General features: G+C 40.0%; 1 protein-coding gene across 1 annotated transcript in view; it reads left to right on the top strand.

The window, feature by feature from the left end:
• kcnk9 (potassium channel, subfamily K, member 9) overlaps positions 1-14,174 on the top strand; it is a 36,292-nt gene extending 22,118 nt beyond the window's left edge. The window contains exon 2 of the mRNA XM_070984820.1: positions 12,152-14,174. Coding sequence (XP_070840921.1) covers positions 12,152-13,035 — 884 coding nt within the window. The 3' untranslated portion in view covers positions 13,036-14,174. The remainder of the gene's footprint in view (positions 1-12,151) is intronic.
• Positions 14,175-20,966: the final 6,792 nt, after the last annotated feature.

Here is a 20,966-nt window from a genome sequence, read left to right as displayed (position 1 = left end):
GATTCTCCCTCTGCCATCCCACCTCCTTCCTCTCTACTCTCTCATTACCATACTTGGCGATGGCATCTCTCGCCTTGTGCATTCGGTATGTCCCATATCTCAGTGATGTGTGTCTGTTGGCTTCTGTTCTTTGTAGCCTTAGGGGGTTGTTTGTTGCGCTTCCCGCTGAATCCTGCACTGCTGCTCGGATTCATCGGGGAGCACGCTCATCAGAAGAGCCTGTTTCACAAAATAAGAGTATAACCATTCATGGACTAAATGGATCTGCATCCTCTGGTGCAAGTGTCATTGAGAGAATTACAGTCAGGATTGACATGACAGGACTTACGTGAGAGATGGATTACATACTACCTAGCATACATTGGCTCCTCATGATTTCAGGAATCTCAAATTCTGAAGAGCACGAAGCTTCCACAGGCAATACAGAGGATTACCAGCTTCTTCGTTCAGGCAGCTCAGCTTCTAGCTCAGACTCCCTTTTGTAAACTGTCTACCTTGTCTCTACAAGAGCAAACAGACAAGTGAGCCACTGCGGTTTTAAAGCTGCACTGTCCTTATTGTAAGTTGACTCTGCGAGGGTCCACTCGTATTTCTTAAACCAGTTGAGATCACATTTTCTGCTTTGCACACAAAAACAAAATGACCTTACACATACAGAATGTATTCCTGTTTATTTAGCCTTAATTGCCAGCGCAGGCAGTCCAACACTTACTTATGCAGTGACCTTGAGAACTTCTAACTTCCTTAACAGGAAATATGTAAATAGGTTGCAGGGAATGTGAGCTTTTGATGTGTTGGAGCAGCAGCAGACAGCAAACAGCAGTTTGGCAGTGGCTAATCAAATCCTCTCATTGCATACTGTCTAGTATGGGAATGGGGTCTAGCGTTGGCTATGACTCACAGGCCTATAAAGGAGTTTTTAACCTTGGAAGAGGTGTACAACTTATTGTTATATTTACTAATAATCCAAATTTAATAAAGACAGGGGAGAGACACAGTGGAACCTAAGGTGAAACCAGCAAATGGAGACATGTAGGTTACCTGACCTTTGATTCTACTGTACATTAACTGTTGTCCTCTAGGCAAAAGTGGACTTAACATGACAGAGGTAGCTTTGCAGAATGTGTCAGGGTGGAGGTTAAAGTGGTTGTTTTGTTTTGGTCACCAAAGTCTTTGACTCAGGAGACTGCAGTTAACATCCAGTTTCATACCAGCCAATATTGATTTCTTTTAACCATGAAGTCAATTTTATTTCAACCTTAAAGCTGCACTACTCAATATTTTTACATTACGAGTGACTCAAATGACTGTGTGTAATGTGGAAGGGGTCACTCATAGGGTCAAACTGGCACTGAGTTCCACTCAGCTCTACAGAGCACTTCAGCGGCTTTAGCTGAATATTTTGATTTTATGGACTGCAGTATTACTGTTTAGCTTCAGTCACTCTGTTCGTAACCATGTTTCCGACAACAGCTGTTTTAAGGAAAAAACCTCTCACAATCCCACTGTACGTAAGCTACTCGGCACAGGCAAAGATAGCCACCAGCTGGTGAACATAGCAGAGTCTCTAACAGCTAAACAGCCAGATATCTTTTTCAGGAGTTGGTGGAAACCAAAATAGAGTTAAGAGGAGAATGAATATTGGACCTATATTCATCAGGTGGACAGAAACACAACCTAAAATGTTCATCACAACAACTTAATGAAGTGGCAAGATGTGGATGCTGTGGCCAAACAATGTGTTAATGCTGCTGCTGCTACAACTATGGTTGTGGTTGAATAGTCTTTTTGCTAAGGAAAGTTCCTACTGAGTGAAATGACCTGGAAGTATCTCAGTGGCAGCCATGATGAGAGCTGATTGAATTCTCTAAATTCTAAGGAAAAGTGCTTCAGTTAGTTAGTTAGTTAGTTCAGTAATACTAATTTGAGAGCGTTTGACCGCCACAGCCACGACACAGTCAACAACATGGATCTAATGCATGAGAACTGCAAGGAGATGAAGAGACAGCGCCCAGGCGCAGACTGGAGACGTGACCCAGGGCCAGTTCATTATAGTTTAAAATAATGCAGCACAGTGAGGATCCAGACCTTTCATAGAGGAGACGAGCGTACGTAACACGGATTTATCTGTCTGTCTGTTTGTCTCCATTAACAGAGACTCCAGTCTGCAGCGTAGTTCATACACGTCTCTGATAAACCACAGAATTGTAGAGTAGCATTAGGCTTCCTGATTAAATTAGGTTTTTATATCATATTGACACTTCTGTCTATATTCTCACTCTCCCTCTCTCGCTCGTCCACATGAACGCTCTCTCTCTTTCTGAGTCTGCGTCACACTTTTTTTTTGTTTATCAATTAATGGTTTTCATAATGTCTGGTTTTAGGCAGTGCTGCAGCCCCCCTCAGCTCCCTATAAATCATTTCTATAATTTGAATCGAATCTATTTTCTTGTTTAGAAATGAGAAGTTGTTGGAAATGTGCAGCCCAGGACTGTGGCTGAGGTCTGTCAATGAAAGTGAACACGTCCTCAAGCTTAACCCTGTTCATCCCGAATAGTAATAGCATTCTTTAACCAACACCAAGACACACATTGGAATCCATGATGTTTTGAGACCTACATACATAAATAGTTTTCACTTCAAGAGGGAAGTTGTGTTTTCAGCACAGTCAGTGGCTAGTTGCCATTAGAAGAACAATATTTTCTCCAGTTGCTGCATCCAAAACTATAATAGATCATGAGTACATGAAAGCAGTGATGAAAACCCCTTTCCTAAATGTTTTCTTCTTTTTCTATTGATTAAGTTTGACTTTCTTGACTGCATGTAGCACTCTTTGTGTGCTCACCCATGATGGCATTTCACATTAACTTATTTTTTCTTCTGTTTGTTCCTAATAAACAGCAACATTAAAGAAACCTCTCCCTAGCCAAAGGATTTTTCTCTGGAACATCCTTCCACTCACAATAAATGTAGTTTTTTTTTTCTAATGGTCATTGAGAGCAGCAAAAAAAACTATACTGCCAGATGACTTTGAGGTGAATCTTCTCTTTGTCTGTAATTTATGTTACTCTATGTAATCCTGAACTTATGGTACATCCCTGGATAAGAGCATTGGACAAACACTTAAAATGTAAATGTGATCTTTCCAAGCTGCTGGCAGGCATCTCTGAGATCGGTGGAATTGCCTCTTTGTCAGCATAGAATTTTATGTTTGACATTTTTCCCTTAACAATAGAGTTAAGATGACTTGCAGCTGAAAGACCATAACCATTATAGTACCATAACAAAGTGGAATTGTGGGCAGACTTTGTTTCCAAAAGCACTGATTGCAAAAGGTTCCCTGTCTGTAGTAGGTAACCATGGTGCTCCCGCTTCCCAGACACATTAAGCTCGTGTTGGTGACGTGGTGGAGACTCAGGCAGAGAGCTGAACAAGGTGTTCTCACCTCTGTGCTCGCTGCTCTTCTTGACCTTCATTAAAATGCCATGGCCTGTAGCAATTAATGCCACTGGGGCACCTGAAATAATATGAGACAGATTAACCTGCGGATCAAACAAGCAAAAAAGGTGTTGGTTTGAGCAACTGCTCGACACTAGAGACTAGAGTAACTACAGTACAAGGCTGTGTGCGGGTGCTAATGAGGGCCTACCTTGATAGTCTTATGAATAATGAATGATACATATTACATAACCTGCAATGTGTGAAAGTAATTGAAAACCAAAGGGAGGTATCCACTGCTCTACTGTACTCTCTGACAAAATGATGGTCTCATATGTTAAAGGTCCAGTGTTTAGGATTCAGGTGGTGACATATGGTGGTGGGGTTGCAGATAGCAAAACCACCCCACATCTCACCCTCACCTAAGGGGGCTGCGAAAAAAAACCAAAAACCCCAAAGGCTTTCTCTAGAGCCAGTGTTTGGTTTTTGATTTGTCTGTTCTGGGCTGCTGTAGAAACATGGCATGGACATGACGGACTCATTTGAAGTTGGCCCACTCCTTCTGTAGATATAACGAGCTCATTCTAAGGTAACAAACAGATGACAATTCTTATTTTCAGTTGAATACAAAAATATAAAAACAATACAAAAAAAATTGAGGCAACTCACCAATGAAGTCTCAAAATAGTCCGGTTGCATTGGCAAAGATCCAGAAGTTCCAGCCCTGTAAATATATTTTGCCCAAAACACTTTATGCTGCTATAATGTATTGTTGCATCATTTCAAATTAGCTGGCTGATGTGCTAATCTTCCATGTTTTCCCATTATAACTCCAGTAAGCACACACACATAAGTGATTTAGTGGTTTCAAGATTGCCGCCATACTCTGATCTTTCAAGTGACACCTCACTTGACCAATTAGGATCTTCCATTTCATATTCAGTATATTGTCGACAAGAGCCAATGAGCGTGTGCTCAAAAAAAGGACCTGCAGAAGGGCCTCGTTTTCCTCTTTTGTGGAAAGATTGAGCCAGTTGCAACTAATTGTGCAGATAACTGGTGCTTTGTATCGCCAAGGAAATTCCAGGAATGAGGATATACTGTTCTATTGAGTAATTCACAGCGAAATCAAGGAATAATTCAGTGCAAATGGGGATATCACACAGGGTTTGAAATGCTGAATATAATAAATGGCCTCAATATAAAGATATATAGCCTTAATATAAGTATAGATACCCTCAATATGAATAGAGATGTCCTAAATATAGATTGTCTCAATACAAATACTTATCCCCCCCCCCAAAATAAATACATAAATAAATAAAAATAAAAATATTCTGGTGGAAATAAAAACCTTTTACTTCAGTGTGGTCAAACTCCGTCTGATTGTGACTGCTGGGGATACAATTTCATTTCCAGTGTTATATGTCAAAAGAGACCAAAACCATGCATGCACTCAAAATGGTTAAGGAACAATATACTGCTTTCCAAATTAACAATCTATGTTCTCAGTCCAATAACCCTCCCCCCTCTAATTTCAGGTATGAGGCAGCAATTTTTGTTTCAAAAGTTTTTATTGAAAAGTTAAAGTGTAGTTGTAGTACATAAAATTGAAAGTGACATTTCCAGTTTTCTTATAAAGAGCACAAATACATCAATGACTTACACCCAGTGCTAATGTTGCTTCGTGTCTGCTGGATGAGCAATTAAGCAACTGTTTGCTAACACATTTGTCATATCAATGTCAGAAGCTAATGATCTGTCGATCCCATGGTATAGCTTTTTCCACTGCCCCAAATTGACTGAAAATAGTATTATTAATGCAGCATTAAAAAAACAATAAGGTGGTGGTGATAGTTAAAGGACTTGAAAACGCATGTTCTCGATTTTCTTGGTATATAGGCGCCTACATGAACACATCACAAAATTAGAACCGTTTCGGCTACTTTACATGAGGGAATTCTTTCTTTTTGCTTTTATCTGTGCTTTTCTCAATGGACTGAGCGGGGGCAGAGACCTGTTGGAAGACGTGAAGTTCTGTGTGCACCAATCAGGATGTAGCCACATTTACTAGCTGACAGTTTTCAGGTTGTTGCTTTCTGTTAAACTGTGTTGAAATCTTTAGAAATAATACCCAGGGATGCTCTTCCTAAACTCTTGCTTGATGATGTCTTATTTAGTCATGAATATTTCATGTTGCAGAGACACACTTTATAGATTTAATTTGCTTTAATGATTAAGATTGAGTCACTAGGTGCAGAGAGAGCCTGCTGGATCTTAACGTCTCTTACTCTTTGAAGGTGTCGGCTGTTGGTTAATTCATTAAGCCATTACAGGCCTGTGACATGTTCCTTTTTTCACTATGAAAAAAAAAATAAATATTAATGATTTAATAATAGAATTATATAATAATTGGATTTAGCCTGCCAGCTGTGTCAATTCAAAGTTGGCGCAACAATGATTCACGCTCACTCATGAGGACCTGTGGAGCTCACATTGTGGGTGTGGGCAGACATTCAAAATAAGTCATAGTAAAGTGGATTGGAGCCAAACACAGGTTGAGTCATGCAGTTTATGATGAGAGCTGCGTTGGTATATTCATAAATGTGTAAAACACAAGAGGCACTTTGGAGAGCCTCAACCATTATTTGATAGATTGCCATCTAATATTGTGCAGACATTCATCGTCCCCAAAGGATAAATTCACAGTGTCTGTGGTGCTCCCCTGACTTTTCCTCAAGAGCCACCGTGAGACTGACATTTTTGTTTTTTAGTAACAGGCCTTGACAGCTAGTGGATTGATTTCCATTATGTGATAAAGATATAATTATGGTTCTTAGAAGATGAATCATTTATATACATTAATTCAGCAGATGCTTTTATCTAAAGCTACAAATGAGGTACAATACAAGCAATGGTAGATCAAAGAGAAGCCTCAGCCTTTCACCTGACATGAGCTGAGCAAAGAAGGATCGAGAGATAGAGAGACAGAAAGAGCCTCTTAGGTGAGTAAGTACTTGAAGAAGAGGTAGGTCAGAAATCTCAATCCAAACTCTTCTCCCTTGTGCTCCCTCATAGTGACGGTAGGACAGTGGTACATTTGCAGAGCAATGAAAAGTGGAGTGAGCTGTGTTTGACTGGTTGAAGAGCAGACATGCTGCTGCATTTTGGAGCATTTGTCGAGGCTTTCCTGTGCATGTGGGCAGCTCTGCCAGAAGGGCGTCGACAGCAGTCAAGCTGAGAGATGACCAATCCTTTCTCTGCGGAAATTCACTGACTAGTTTTCACTTTTCACTTATCCAATCAAACATCTCAACAGCTTTGACTTTTCATCATGATGTAAAGTGTTCCCTTTGTCCAGTACTTTGTTTTATAACAAAATACCTGCACAACTATTGACACTTACATCAGCCTCAGCTGTGCTTTGTGTTCAGTGCTAATTAGCAAATATTATCATGCTCACACACTAAGCTAAGACAGTGAACAAAGTAAACATTACACCTGCTGAACATTAGCATTTTAGCGTACGGATACATTAGCATTTAGCTCAAGGCACAGCTGTACAGCCTTACAGAGCTGCTAGCATGCAACTAGGATGGTAGAAAAATGTGGCGAGTTCCAGTTTTTAGCTCTTCCCGCTCTAAACGAAACATTTTTTCATGAGTCACCTTTGTGTAAATGTGTGATCACACTTCCCGTTTTAGTTTAGTCAACATTTAAAGAGTCACTCAACAGATGTGCAGCGATACAGAAAACTTCAAATTGAACAGTTCAATGAGACAAGCTGCTGTACTGAACGGGTCAAGGTGCTGCTCTTTTAAGCTCATTTCATGGTGCACAAATTAAAGTTTCACTATATTTTCTGTTTATTTTTCAGCATGTGCCAGCAGATTTAGTTTTATTCTGCTTTGAAATGCAGGGCGCATGCTGCACTGCAAAGCATTTTTAACTACAGATGCTATTATATAACATAAGTTTTTCATTAAAACAAACAGTTGTTACTTTGTTTATTACAATTCAACTTCCCTGGATATTAATATGCCCAAAAAATGTCTGCTCAAGAAAGCTGTTTGAGAGACAATTTCTCTAAGATTTTTTTTGTCAGTGTCCCCGCATCAGATTTAAATTTTGGTGAATTTACAGCATCTCAATCAGGGGATTGCGCAACTCCTCTCTGTTGCAGACACACTTTGTGCTTCTGGCTGATAAGGCTGGTGTGTTTTTGGAAACAAATCATGTCTGCTGCAGCTTGCAGGAGAATATAGATTGAAAATATGTCCCATGTCTTCCTCTCCCTCAGGATGCCTACATGGACGTCCAGAACACAACCCCCATTTTCAAAATGTGTCTTCTTATGTAATATTTGTGTGGCCGTGCCTTTCTTGTGCTTTTATCGTTCATTAAAGAGTGTGATTCTCTTTCTGCTGCACTACACACTGCACTGAACACACATGTTCACCTGTGCACACATAAGCACAAAAAGCACCTGTGCATGGCGGGTCTCTGTGTGGCAGAGCAAATATGTCTGTTCCCAAGACAACAGCAGATAATAGAGTCATTATAACAGGACAAACAGATTACACAGCGCAGCTCTGCCACAGAAAACCACACATCCCATCAACGACATCAAAGAAATACTTCAAGAGAAAAACAAACAACTTTTGCTGTAGTCTTGAATAATCTGTCTTCTTTTTACTTATGTAGGACTAAGAAATCATTTCTGTGTGTTATTCATTCCATAAAAGAGAAATGCATCAGAACTTGTGCAGCAGAAGGTTTAGTCTAAAAAAATAAGAAGAGTTTTCAGAGTGAAAAGCAAACTGAAATGCTTTCCTGGCTTTTATCAGTCGATGATAGACAGCAGCCAAATTAACATTATTTGAAACAAAAATGTCACGGATGGTTTCTTTTCCAAGTGATCACACAAGGATGCTCTGTAGGTCGACAGGTCATCTCTGTAAATCCCTCTTAATCATGCTGTATTTATTACCTCAGAAATAAGTAAGGCCACTAATCAATGTGGGAGCTAGAGCTGAAGCATGAGAGCTCGAACTGATATGACATCACTGTGGCTGTTTTTTTTTATCTTTTTAATATGCTTTCATGAATTCCTCTGTCACTGTTATCACTTACACATCCAGACTTTGAACATCGCAGTGCTATCAAATGTCACCACACGGACACTTAGGCGCTCAACTGTCCAGTTTTAAACTTAAAAAGACGAGACCTAATAGGAAATACACACAAGCGCGGTGACCCCGCGGGTGGCGGCTGTTGAATCGATACCTAATACACTCCAGTGTGACTGCAGCAAGGAGAGGCTGTCAACAGCAATAGTTGTATTTAAACCTCAAAATACTCATGTGCGCAGAAATATTTCTTTTTTTTAGCTGATATACTGTCTTTGGGTGTAAAACATCATGTTGAATGATTATCTACAGAGGAGAGCTGTGGTCTGCACAGTCGAACGGCCGCACACATCAAATGAAAGCTGTCATTTCTTCACAGCTGCCACTGTAGTTCATTATGTCCTAATTACCGTGCGAGAACAAATTTCAGCAATAAGAATCAATATCAATTAATTTGCTAATTTTGAGGGAAGAAGACAGATGTCTGGGTAGAGCACAAATCTGTCCTGAGATGTAATTATAACTGACTAAGACTTTTTAGGATGCTATAAGCATATTTCGCTGCATCTTGCACATAATGTTTATTTTGACCCAAATTGATTTTTCACAAGCAATATGCAAACCTTCTTAAATATATATTTTTTTCTCCTGCATGAATTAGATTAAATTCTGTGGGAACATGAAGGCCAATTTATATGAATTGCTCATATCTGCTATCAGGATAAAGGAGTTAAAGATTTACTTATATTTGGCTTGGTGGAGTTATTATTAATATCCTATCTGCATTGTATGAAGGAGCAACAATGACTCATGTGTTTCAGATATTTCTAACATGGTTGTTCATGTTGTTTTATTGAAGCCGCTCTCCCTTTGTGTGAGCATGTGGAAAGAATGTGCATGTTGCCGCTCATTGGTCAAGGAATTCAATCAGCTCATTTAGAGTCAGCGCACGCCAGCGACACAGTGAGCTGCTGGTGACCTGCAGCTGATCCTTCAGCTTCTAGCACAGACCTCAAATGTCAGTGATTCTGCATGTTTTAGCGCATTTAAAAACACCTACACTTAACATTTGTGCGTTCTGTTTTCCAGAGCATGCTATTGTGGGTTAGATTTTACTGTGCACCCTCCATTCAGCCCACTGCGTCCGACTCATTTGAGCTCAAAATGAAACTAGCTTGAGGTGCTGGAGATAATCCACCTCTCTGCTTTGTTTTTGTCTAAGAAGCATTTTTGTTTTTTGACCAAAAAAAAAAAAAAACTTCATCAGGAGATTTCTAAGGCATCTCATGTTCTTCATCAGCAGATGGCGGTTGCTCTGTTGTGATCACGTGACCTAAACTGCAGTCATGTGACAACAGGTGGTTGTATATGTGTCACGTAACATCACTGCTGCACAGGCTGTGGAGGATCAACACCAGGCAGGGGAAGCAGGATTAGTGGAATGGATGAAGCTGCTACTTAAACTCATTAACAGCTCTATGTAAATTGCTTCAACTGGTAACACTTTGGACTGTTAAGTTCAATCAAGTTCTGGGCAAATAGGATGAGCAAGATTATATTTCAACAAGAGTTTAGCCATGGAGATAAGGCTTGCACTTTTCTTCCACTACCATTTGTTCTTTCAGGCGTGAATTAGTGTCAGTGTCAGATCTTGACAACAGATTTTACTCTGAATTAGCCACTTTGACACCAAAGCTTGGTCTGAGATATACTCTGTTGTTGTTCTTTTGCAGCAGATATCAACAAGGCTGAAGTGGATCTAATCTTCATGCTGTTTCCCATTGCTTTTATCTTATCAATGAAAAGATCTATACTTTAAGTTGCTTGTGTAAAATGACACACACTGTGTATCAGGTAATTTTAATCAAACAAGAAGAAAGCAGGGTTTGTGGACAGCTTTAACCCAAATAAAGTTCAGTACAAAACAGGACATTTGCTGATCAACTAGTTTTTGCAGAGGCCATTTTGTCCCTCTACATTCACATCATTTTACCTTACCTGGAGAAATTTAAAGCTGCATACTTGATTTTTTATTATCCAATTGGGGGCACTGGGATGTGCTGAAAACACAGCATTGACATATTATTACCTGATAAAGACACACAGACACATCAGCATTCATTTAGAGTCATGCTTCTGGAGACTGTGAGTTGTTAAATTGTCTTTCCTTTTAGCTTTGTTTTGGTCTCTACCAGCTCTTGATGAAAATGTATGCTTCTTTAGCTGCTAATTGCTCTGCCTATGTTCACCAGCTTTGTCCGTCTGCCATTTGGTGATGAACAGAGAGTACATAGTGAGCTTGGGAAAGGAGAGAATAGTTTGCTTGTGGAAAAACCAAAACAATGAGCTAAAAGAAGCTAAAGAGATGTCTAGATTAGCCAGGGACTAAAGAATTGGGTGTTAATTCACTGTGTGTTCATCTTTAAAAGTGACCCCCTGCACATTTGACCCATTGTTAATATGATAAGTAATGATAGCACAGCTTTGAATTCATTTAAAATAACACTGGAACTTGAAGTAAACAAAGTTTTAGTTGATTTAACAAATAAATTAATATCAAAGTCAGTAAAAAAAACTGCCGTTCAAAGCTTTACAATGTAGTGCTTGCTCCAACAGTACGCTTCTTTAAATTCCACAGATGAAACCTCAGTAACACACATTGTACATGCAAATCGAAGTTCTCTGGTTGCTAGTGCAAATCAGATTGCTGGAGTCGAGTTTTGTTTTTAAAGTGCATAGCTAAACACATGCTCGAGTGGGTGGAAAGCCATATGGGAAAACACAGAATCAATATTTGAAAGCGCAAAACACAGAACTTGCTCAGGACACATCCAAAATAAATAAATAAAAAAATGATATACAGTACACCAAAAATATTATGTCTCCATTTGGAAGGCAGTTGTTGAAATGATATACATGCCAACTGATGGTGGGTGTTTCTTGGCAATGATTTTGGTATTTAATACTCCCAGTTATGGGCTGTGGTAGAGGAGAGATAATCAATACGACACTCTTCTTTTAGCCTTGCATATTCAAAAGCAGCAGGTTTCATTCATACAGCAATCTCCTCAGAAACTGTAAATATCCTGCAAAGCATGTCAAATCATTTATACTGCATTTGAAAATGAATGTAACATCGTGTTTGAACCCTATTGTCAGCCCCACAGGTTGATTTTCAAAAGTCTGTTTATGTGTGATTCAGCAGCCTGTGGTCTAAAGATAAAGTTTAATTAAGCTAAAAGCTTCACTGGCTCCCCCATGACTCCTTTCCAATCCCTCCTCCAAACTCTTCTACCTCACCGGAAACTTCTGACTAATTGGACGACCCACTCACCATAATCTTTGAGCCCAAATAAGATTAATGAGCAGACACATTTCTGTGGCATGCACCTATTCAATACCCCTTTTGGCAGTGCTTGCAGACTCTTAGAGAGATTTCTTGCTTGGTCATATTTGTAAACAAAAGGTGATCTGGGGCTTTTTGAGCAGCGGGTAGCGCTTGTGACGCCACCGCCGCTTCACAAATACCCAGGCAAAATATTTCTGCATTACTAATTTCCGCTGTTTGTCTGCTCTCTTCTCAGGCTATGGGCATGCAGCACCAGGGACAGATGCAGGGAAGGCCTTTTGCATGTTTTATGCCGTCCTGGGAATCCCTCTGACTCTTGTCATGTTTCAAAGTCTGGGTGAGAGGATGAACACTTTTGTCAAGTACCTCCTGAAGCGTATCAAGAAGTGCTGCGGCATGAGCATCACCGACGTGTCCATGGAGAACATGGTGACTGTAGGGTTCTTCTCCTGCGTCGGCACGCTGTGCATCGGGGCTGCTGCCTTCTCCCATTACGAGGACTGGAGCTTCTTCCAGTCATATTATTACTGCTTCATCACATTAACAACTATAGGCTTTGGGGACTTTGTGGCCCTACAAAAGAACCGGGCCCTCCAGAAGAAGCCCCTGTATGTGGCCTTTAGCTTCATGTATATCCTGGTGGGCCTGACGGTCATCGGGGCCTTCCTCAACCTGGTGGTGCTCCGCTTCCTGACTATGAACAGCGAGGACGAGCGGCGGGATGCCGAGGAACGGGCCTCGCTGGCTGGCAACCGGAACAGCATGATCATCCATATCCAGGACGAATCACTGCCACGGGGCCGGCGGCGACGCGAGCCATACCGGGCGGAAGTGACTGATTTGCAGTCAGTCTGCTCCTGTATGCACTACCACTCGCATGACTTCGGCAGCTCTGGGGGAGGGATGGGAGGCCTGGGCTGTGCCTTCTCCCATCAGAACTCATTCAGTTCACAGCTGAATCCCAATCAGTACTTTCACTCGGTTTCCTACAGGATTGAAGAGATCTCGCCCAGCACCTTGAAAAACAGCTTCTTCCCTTCGCCCATCAGCTCGGTGTCTCCGGGCCTTCACAGCTTCACAGACAATCACCAGCTCATGAGGAGAAGGAAATCCATCTAAACCCTGACATAGACAGGACAAATGAGTTTCCATGTTTTATACACAAGGTCAAACATTTCCAATGCTGCTCCTTACCAAATCTTATTTCAGCACTTTTTTTCCCCTTTTAGTTGTATGTAATATAAAAAGTATTCTTGGGGACAGATGAAGAGCACTGCGCAGAACAGCAAGCGTGGACACAATGGGATGCAAAGCATGAAGCATGGATGTCTATTTTTTCAAGAGATTGCTCCATTTACACAAACTACAAGACCTTCCTTATTTCAGATTTACAGTACGAAATTGATATATTAACTTTGGTAACATACCAAATGATGCACACTTGGGGAAATGCTATTTTTCAAAAGGGAGTTTGCTTGTTTCACCTTAACTTGAAGAAACTTTTACCGTTATCTACTATTCCATTGCCTCACTGCAGACAGAGATTTTAAAATGACTTAAAGCATCAGGTATTGTTTTCTATAAGCAATCATATATTGCAATGGTTTCACCACACATCAAGCCAAAATATTGTTGCCAATGTTAGCATGTGCATTAGATGTCATTTAATGAGTGTGCCATGGTTTTGTGACATTCTTTAGTCTGTTTATAGAACAACTGTATGAAGGGCGTCTGTTTGTCTTGGATTCAAAGGATCATGCTGCTGTTACTGATATCCCCTAGTCTAGAATCAGATCTGGTCACAAAAGATTCATATTCACACAAAGCCTTTTTCATAATGAGAGTTAAAATGGACCAAAAGGAAAATCCACCCTCCACGCTACACTGCTAAACACATATGCCAAATTTGGTTTTATCCTATTGACATTCAAATTCAAATCAGTTCAATCATTAGAGTGAACTCCTCTCTAAATTAACTACTTTACACAAATATTCAGCAATCATAGAGGCAGAGAGACCAGTTTTTTTTAATTTTCCTTCACTTTAATGTACCAGAATGCAATGCAGCTGAAGATATGTAACACAGGGGTCAGTCAGTGATTTAATATTTCATAACATTGGGGGACACACAAGAGACAGATTTTTAAAAGGAACGGTCAAGATTGATGCAACAGAGGCTGAGATGTCCTGGCTTTTAGCATGGATCAAACTCTAAAAACATTGGATCGTGCACTTCCCATGATGTAACTTGATGGAAACTTTCATTAGACCCTCACTTCTTTTTGCAATCCCTACACCTGCAGTAACTCAGACCTTTGTTTAAGTAACACAAGACTTACTGTAAGCCTAACCTGAGATAACCCTGATGACATCACTTTGACTTCACCAGGGCTCTTTTGTCAAACGGAAACATTATACAACTGTTTTCACAGGCTGAGCAGTACTCCCATGACAAGTAAACTGAATGTCATGTGTATAATTGCTAGAGTGCCCCTTTAGGGTGGTATTGTGGCTGTGATCACTGACACATGATGGCCAGGTAGCTCTCAAGATCTTTCAAGAAGCTCATATTAACTGCTTGGAGGGAAGTGAATTTACAGGTTCTTGGAAAATTATCAAACGACTCATATTAATGAAGTGAGCATCATAGTCTGATGCTACAGGACAGTGTAAGAGGATCAGAAGGTGGATTTTTCCTTTAAAGCATCTTCCAAAGTGCAATGACATGACTTCAGCTGGCTGTATAAGCAGTGAAAATTTTAATCAAGGGACATGCATGATTTCGCTCCAAAGTCCTGCACAGTACGTGATGCATGCCTGTAGCAGATGACCCTGACTCTGCTGACGAACCCTGCTCAGATCTAACTGTGCAGCCCTGAGAGCTGTGACGGAAAAGCATGCTGATGTAAAGTGACAACTCTTGAGGTTTGGATGCACTTTGGAGCCATTAGGGAAACACAGCCTGATAAACGCACCAACACGGAAACGAGCAGAAATAGTGAGGATGAGTTAATGTGAGGGGACAGCTGAAGATCACAGATAAGAGAAACTTAATAACATCAGGATGATCCTTTCAGTTTCTGTAAAATATCAGAGGAAGAAAAGGGACAGGGATGACTTTTTTTTATGAAAGATCTGATAAGTGCATGAACTTTGTATGATGACTGGGGAAGTCATTCAAAATAACTTTAAAGGGGTCTTAATGGAAAATAGTTTTAAGAATGATTCACAACATAAGCTGTTTCTTTTGCCAAAATCTTTTCCATTCAAACTGTACAATAATCTGTGTTCTCATGTTTGAATGAATCACCTTTTTTTCTCCCAAAACAAATACAATCTCAGAAGTGCAAGTGTATTGGCCAAACAATACAATGTACATATCAAATCTTCATTCCCAAATAGAAGGAATTTTCTGAGAAATGCAACTGAGATGCATCATCTCATTGGCCTGTGCAGATGCAGATGTGTACACCAGGAGTCAGTTTGCATTATAGGGTACATTTGTGAGAGCCACAAGGCTGGAAAATTTTTAAACAATTCTGGATATTTGTGTTATTTACAGGCCTGTTTTAAAGCCCAATGCGACTTTTCCACAGCTGACCTGACAGCTGTCAACGACAACATTTTCACTAACACTGAGCTCCTAAATTAAGCAGGATTAAAGCTATAAACATCATTTCTAAATGCTTTTTAAGATGTAAATGTATATTTAAGTATGTATTATTTGTAAAGACTGCAGCAAAGGGGAGCTTTTTTAAGTTACACAGGGCTGGGAGGTATTTTAATCCCTTTGCAAGTTCTATCCCTCAAAATCAATCAATATTTCTGGAAACCAACAATTCATGCACCAAATTTCTGGACCATGACTTTCAGGAAACATTACCGTCAGTATTCTTTGCAGCCTAGTGTTTAACAGGCTTCTATTAATTTCCTGCGTAGCTGAGCATGCCTCACAAGGTGAATGTCACTCTGTTTGGGCAAATGGTGAAATGCCATGGATCCTATTCAGTCGTGACAAACATAACCAGGCGTGGAGTCCGAGATAAGCCCTAAAAGCATTGTTTCATTATTGGAACTATACCGGCTTATCTAAATATCCTGTACAATATGTTTATAACAACCTTTGGAATAAAAAGGCCTTTTCATGGCTGAGATGCATATGTATTTTTACACATTAGCATACGTGCCTTGAAGAAACAGTAGTCAGTGTTTCTGTCGGAATGGGCACGTTGAAATATGATGGCTGCAGATTTGTTTGTGCTTTAGCAAACCTAATGGACGATTATGGAGGTCTGGCTGTGGGGCTAATAAAAGAGCAGATGTGGTTAATGTATTGACAGATCTAAGTCCTGACAAACAAAGTCATATGAGGAGAGGAAAATCGACATCTGATGTTAAACCTACCCTCTGTAACCACGTACACACCCAACGCCAAAGCAGACTGCATCACTCAATTTTAAAAGGCATAATCTTCAAATAGCTTAAAATATTATTCCAGTGTATAGCAACTTGGGTCTTCTTTCTTCTTCTAGTTTTGGCCATCATTCTTGTCAGTAATAATAACATTATACTCATAAAAGTAATTGCTGAGATTTTGGAACATCACAACATTGCTAATAAGAAGCCAGAGGGCGCAACAAACATAAGCAGGCAGAGCATTAGACATGTTTAAAGATAATTATGTGTATTAATCCCTTCATAGTCCCAAACAAATGCTTCTGTTTGAAGCCCAGCTGTTTTAGGTAATCCCTTAGCCATTACACTACCTGTTTTTAAAGCGGTTTCTATTGATTCTTTTTGGCCACTTGAGGGCAGCAGAACCAGCTGTGAACACTGACATATTATCATCTTACACAGTTTACATTTCCATTTTATTTGGAGTCATGCATCTGGAGATCTTACGTATGTATGTAAGCCCAATATTCACTCTATTTTTACCTCTGTTTTGGTCTCTACCAGAAAATGATCTTGCTCCGTTGCGTTGCTATTGTTCATAGCTAGTCGCTGACCTTGTCAGCATGCTGTTTGGTGCTGGGCAGGTAGCATACAGTGGGGTTATGTGAGCTTTTTTTCACAGGAAAAAGGTGAGAGATTGCTGAGAGGGGGCCGATAAAACCAAAACATTTATTCAAAATAGACTAAAAAACACATCACTGCAATCCCGTTCACATTCCATGTAATCATTTGATCCATTGTTTGAAAAAAAATATTGAGTTGTGCAGCTTTAAAGATTTATATTTTCAGTAGGAATAAATTGGTTTTACAAACAGACCAGCAAATTGTTTGTTTGGTCTTGTCATAGGGTTTGACAGTAAGAAAAGTATAGAAGAATGTTGTCCTTCGAATAAACCTCCAGTTTCGCCAAATTTACTTACATCTATCACCGTTTACAGATCAACTTCCTGGTTCAGCTTTGAGTGACCAGAGTTTGATGTGTACACAGTTTTCCTGTGCAATGAGATTACCACTCACTTTTTGGATGATAGCACTTTGGGTTTGACGTCCAAAACAGTGATTTAGATAATCTGGGTAAACTATTGGCTTGTTACACTTCCTTGATGACGTGGCTGTTCATTTTCTGCCTCACTGGACTAAGTTTTAGTAGTGTCGCCCTGTTCTCAGGTCTCAGCTGTTACATTAGTCAATACAGTGTTTTCATAGCCATTAAGAAAGATGGCCAAATGTGCAAAAATAAGAACCAAGTTGTAAAGGAATCATCCTTTCACACATGTCTAATACTGATAGGGTTGAGCGAATATCTACTTAAAGTCAGCGTCACTGACGGTGATGAGTGTTGTTTGCCTTCTTCAATCCACAGTCAAACTTTTTCAAGCAACATTTTGGGGAATGTATCAGCCATAGTGTATATTTTCTGAAAGGCAACAGCAAAGAAATGGACTCATTTGCTTTTCATGAGCTACAAGTTGGATAGTTTTTCATAGCCCCCCCCCCCCCCCCCCCCCCCACACACACACACACACACACACACATATTACTCAGATTTGTCTGCCATCATGCCACATGTCATATTGATGGTCCTTGACTGAATGTTACTCTATAACACAGATGGCGCGGAGAAGCAGCCACACACACCATTGCCCTCAACAGACAAAGAGTGTGACATTTTGTTTTTTTCGTGGTTCCCTGCCACATGGCATCAAACAGCACGAAGGTGAACTGATTTCTGATGGTTACTGGCTGTCGTTTGTTTTTCGGCATTGCGCACGTAGCCGTGCTTGGCTTCCAGGCGTCATTTACTGCATGTGGCAGTATGTGCAGGCCATTTCTCTGTCAATAGTGCCATGTTTTCCTATGACAGGGACAAGGAGACACAAATTGCACTACTATCTGTGTAATACAATGTAATAGAAAGGCTATGTTCCATAACTTCTATTTGTGAAATATCCTTTGCAATAGGTTCTTCTGTAGGTCTGATGAACAAATAATACCATGTACCATATTCCTTACAGGAGATTATATCCCATCTTGTTGACATCCATGTGGTTTGACGGTCATGTTGAACCGACCGACGTCTTCTGTCACATTTTTGAAACTGATGTCTGTACAGTACACTCCAGTATGGGTCCCTTCTCTTTTCAACACCCAGAAAAGAGATTGTTGAGAATTGTTCAGAGTGAAATGAACATTTTACATAACATTTTTATGTTTTTTTCTTTTCCTTTCTTACTTTCTTTCTTTCTTTTTTTTTTTTTTGGTGCGTGTGTGTGCATGATTTGGTGTGGATGACTCACTGGGTTTACACGGCCTGGGTGAAGCCATAACACCCTTGAATAAAAATGATGAGCCTCCTTCTGAAAACCTCTGTCTTCTTCCTAAAATCTGCTCCACTGGGAAGTTCATTCACAAGTTCACAAATATTTCATACATTGTTAAAAAAGGTAACAAGATCAACTTTGAATTAACTCATAGTTTAATAAGTAATTCAAAGTACCTTTTGGGGTTTATTTCATTTCCAAAAATAATATTTTCTCAAGATTGCAAGAGTTTTTTTAAAAGTCAGAGCTGTGTGTGGCCTAATAACATTTCTAGCTCAGGGTGCCTGACCGCCCACGGTATCTGCTGATGAATACAAAGCGAGCTAAACTCTTAGCCACAAGAGAAAAAAAGATAATATTATGCAAACCATCACTATGATTCTGTTTTGTTTATCAAACCTTTATTTTCACGTCTCTGGAATAATTTGCAATTTTGGTCAATAGACTATGCTTTTTGGCTTTCTTGCTGCGAATTAGAATAGAATATTGATACCACTACCCCCATCAGTCAGTCAGTTAGCTTAGCTTAGCATAAAGACTGGAATTGGGTTGTAACGCTTGTCTGGCTCTGTCCAAAGGTAACAATATCTGCTTTCAAACCCCTTTAAAGCTCACAAAATAAAACATTGAATCTCCTTTATTCAACTTGTAAAAGTGAAAAAACGAGTGTTAGCAAGTATATATGAGTGATCAATCATCTCATCAATCTGACAATTTTTTTTCCCAAAATGTGGAACTCACATTTGTTTCCTTTCACATGCCGTCATATTTAGATCCATCCACCGGTAAAAGAGTATCAGTATGTAACTCAAGTGGAAAATTCATTTAATTGTTCTTGAATCATGGCCTTAAAATATCCAGGGTCTAAGAAAGTGCTGAACATGGTTGCAACATACAAGTAACGGCAAATTGGTCTTCAAAAACCCATGTCAGAGAAACCTTATGGCACAAAATGCTACATATCACTAATTCTGGCAGAATTTGGCCGATAAAGGATTTTTGCTGTCCAGTTGCCTTCTTCTTCTTTCCAAGCAGCCCGTGCAGCTGGATGTTCAGTAGGTGGGAGAATGAGCAGGCAGCATCCCTTTTTATCCCTTCCCACACCGCAGTAATTATACTGTCAGCTGTGAACGTCAGGCAACGCAGAGGGCAACACAATAAGAACAGTGGCAGAGGGGCGTTAAGGCTATCTCTTGGTGTCAAGCCTGTAATTTTGCATCTTAAATGATCATGTAAGCACAGCCAAGTTGTTCTGCAGCGGGACCGTCTCCACCATACCAATGATATGATGAAGCTTTGCAATAAGCAGGTGCTGACATGCTGCTTTTTTTGGGTGCCTGAGGCAAGAGAGTGAGACAACAGAGAAGAGGGGATTTTCAATGATGATTGAGTCTGTCTGCCTGATGAAAAATGGATCTACTGTAGGAAGCACAACTGCCCGCTAATAGGAGTCTCATCCATCGCAGGAAAACTCTGCGACAGTCTGTCTCTAAATATAATAAATGAGGCTGACGGGGGAGCGATGGAGCTAAAATTTAAAACAAGCTGCTGTCTGAAAGTGATTAAGATCTGCAGATACTCCTGCAGGCAACACACATCATATCATTGTCTTATCTAGCTTGTCTGAAGATATTTACCCTGAAAACTATTACCAACACTGGGGCTTGCGGGAGAATTTGATCAAAGTTTAACTCCAGTGAATGCTGACAACATTAAGGACATCTCTCTGATATTGAGTTGCAGCACCTTTATCCCCTATTCAGTCTCTTTGAAGGTAACAAATCCTAACACTTGTGCTTCTCTTCATATCTCCCTCTTTGTGGCTGGTTTTGATTTAATAAGTGAGGGCAATAAAATGCAAAAGCTTGGTTGAATCTCATCACTTGGCTTAAACATCTCAAACGGTGTATGCACAAGGCTCTGAAACAACACAAATGCATTATGGTGCTGCTTCATTTGGCATGTTTTGTTATGGAGCAATTTGATGCTTATGTATTATAGAGAAGAAAACAACAGCTGATATCCTTTTGCTGCCAAGAGGAAATACCTGGCATGTACAGCATAAAACAGTGACACCTAACTTTTCTGGTCTAGTTATTTGTGACCCCTCACAGGCAGTGCTCTTGACGTGAGTGGTTCAACAGTGATGTCTCATTTGAAAGATTTGCATAAGCCTGAAGAGTGGAAAGTATTTAGTATTTTGCTGAAAAAAAGCAGAAATTAGGGAAAATAATCAAGAAAAAAATGGCATGAATATTTCATTAAATATAGCAC

This window comes from Chaetodon trifascialis, chromosome 17 (assembly GCF_039877785.1).
Source record: "Chaetodon trifascialis isolate fChaTrf1 chromosome 17, fChaTrf1.hap1, whole genome shotgun sequence".
Taxonomy (NCBI): domain Eukaryota; kingdom Metazoa; phylum Chordata; class Actinopteri; order Chaetodontiformes; family Chaetodontidae; genus Chaetodon; species Chaetodon trifascialis.
This window is presented reverse-complemented; position numbering and strand designations above follow the sequence as displayed.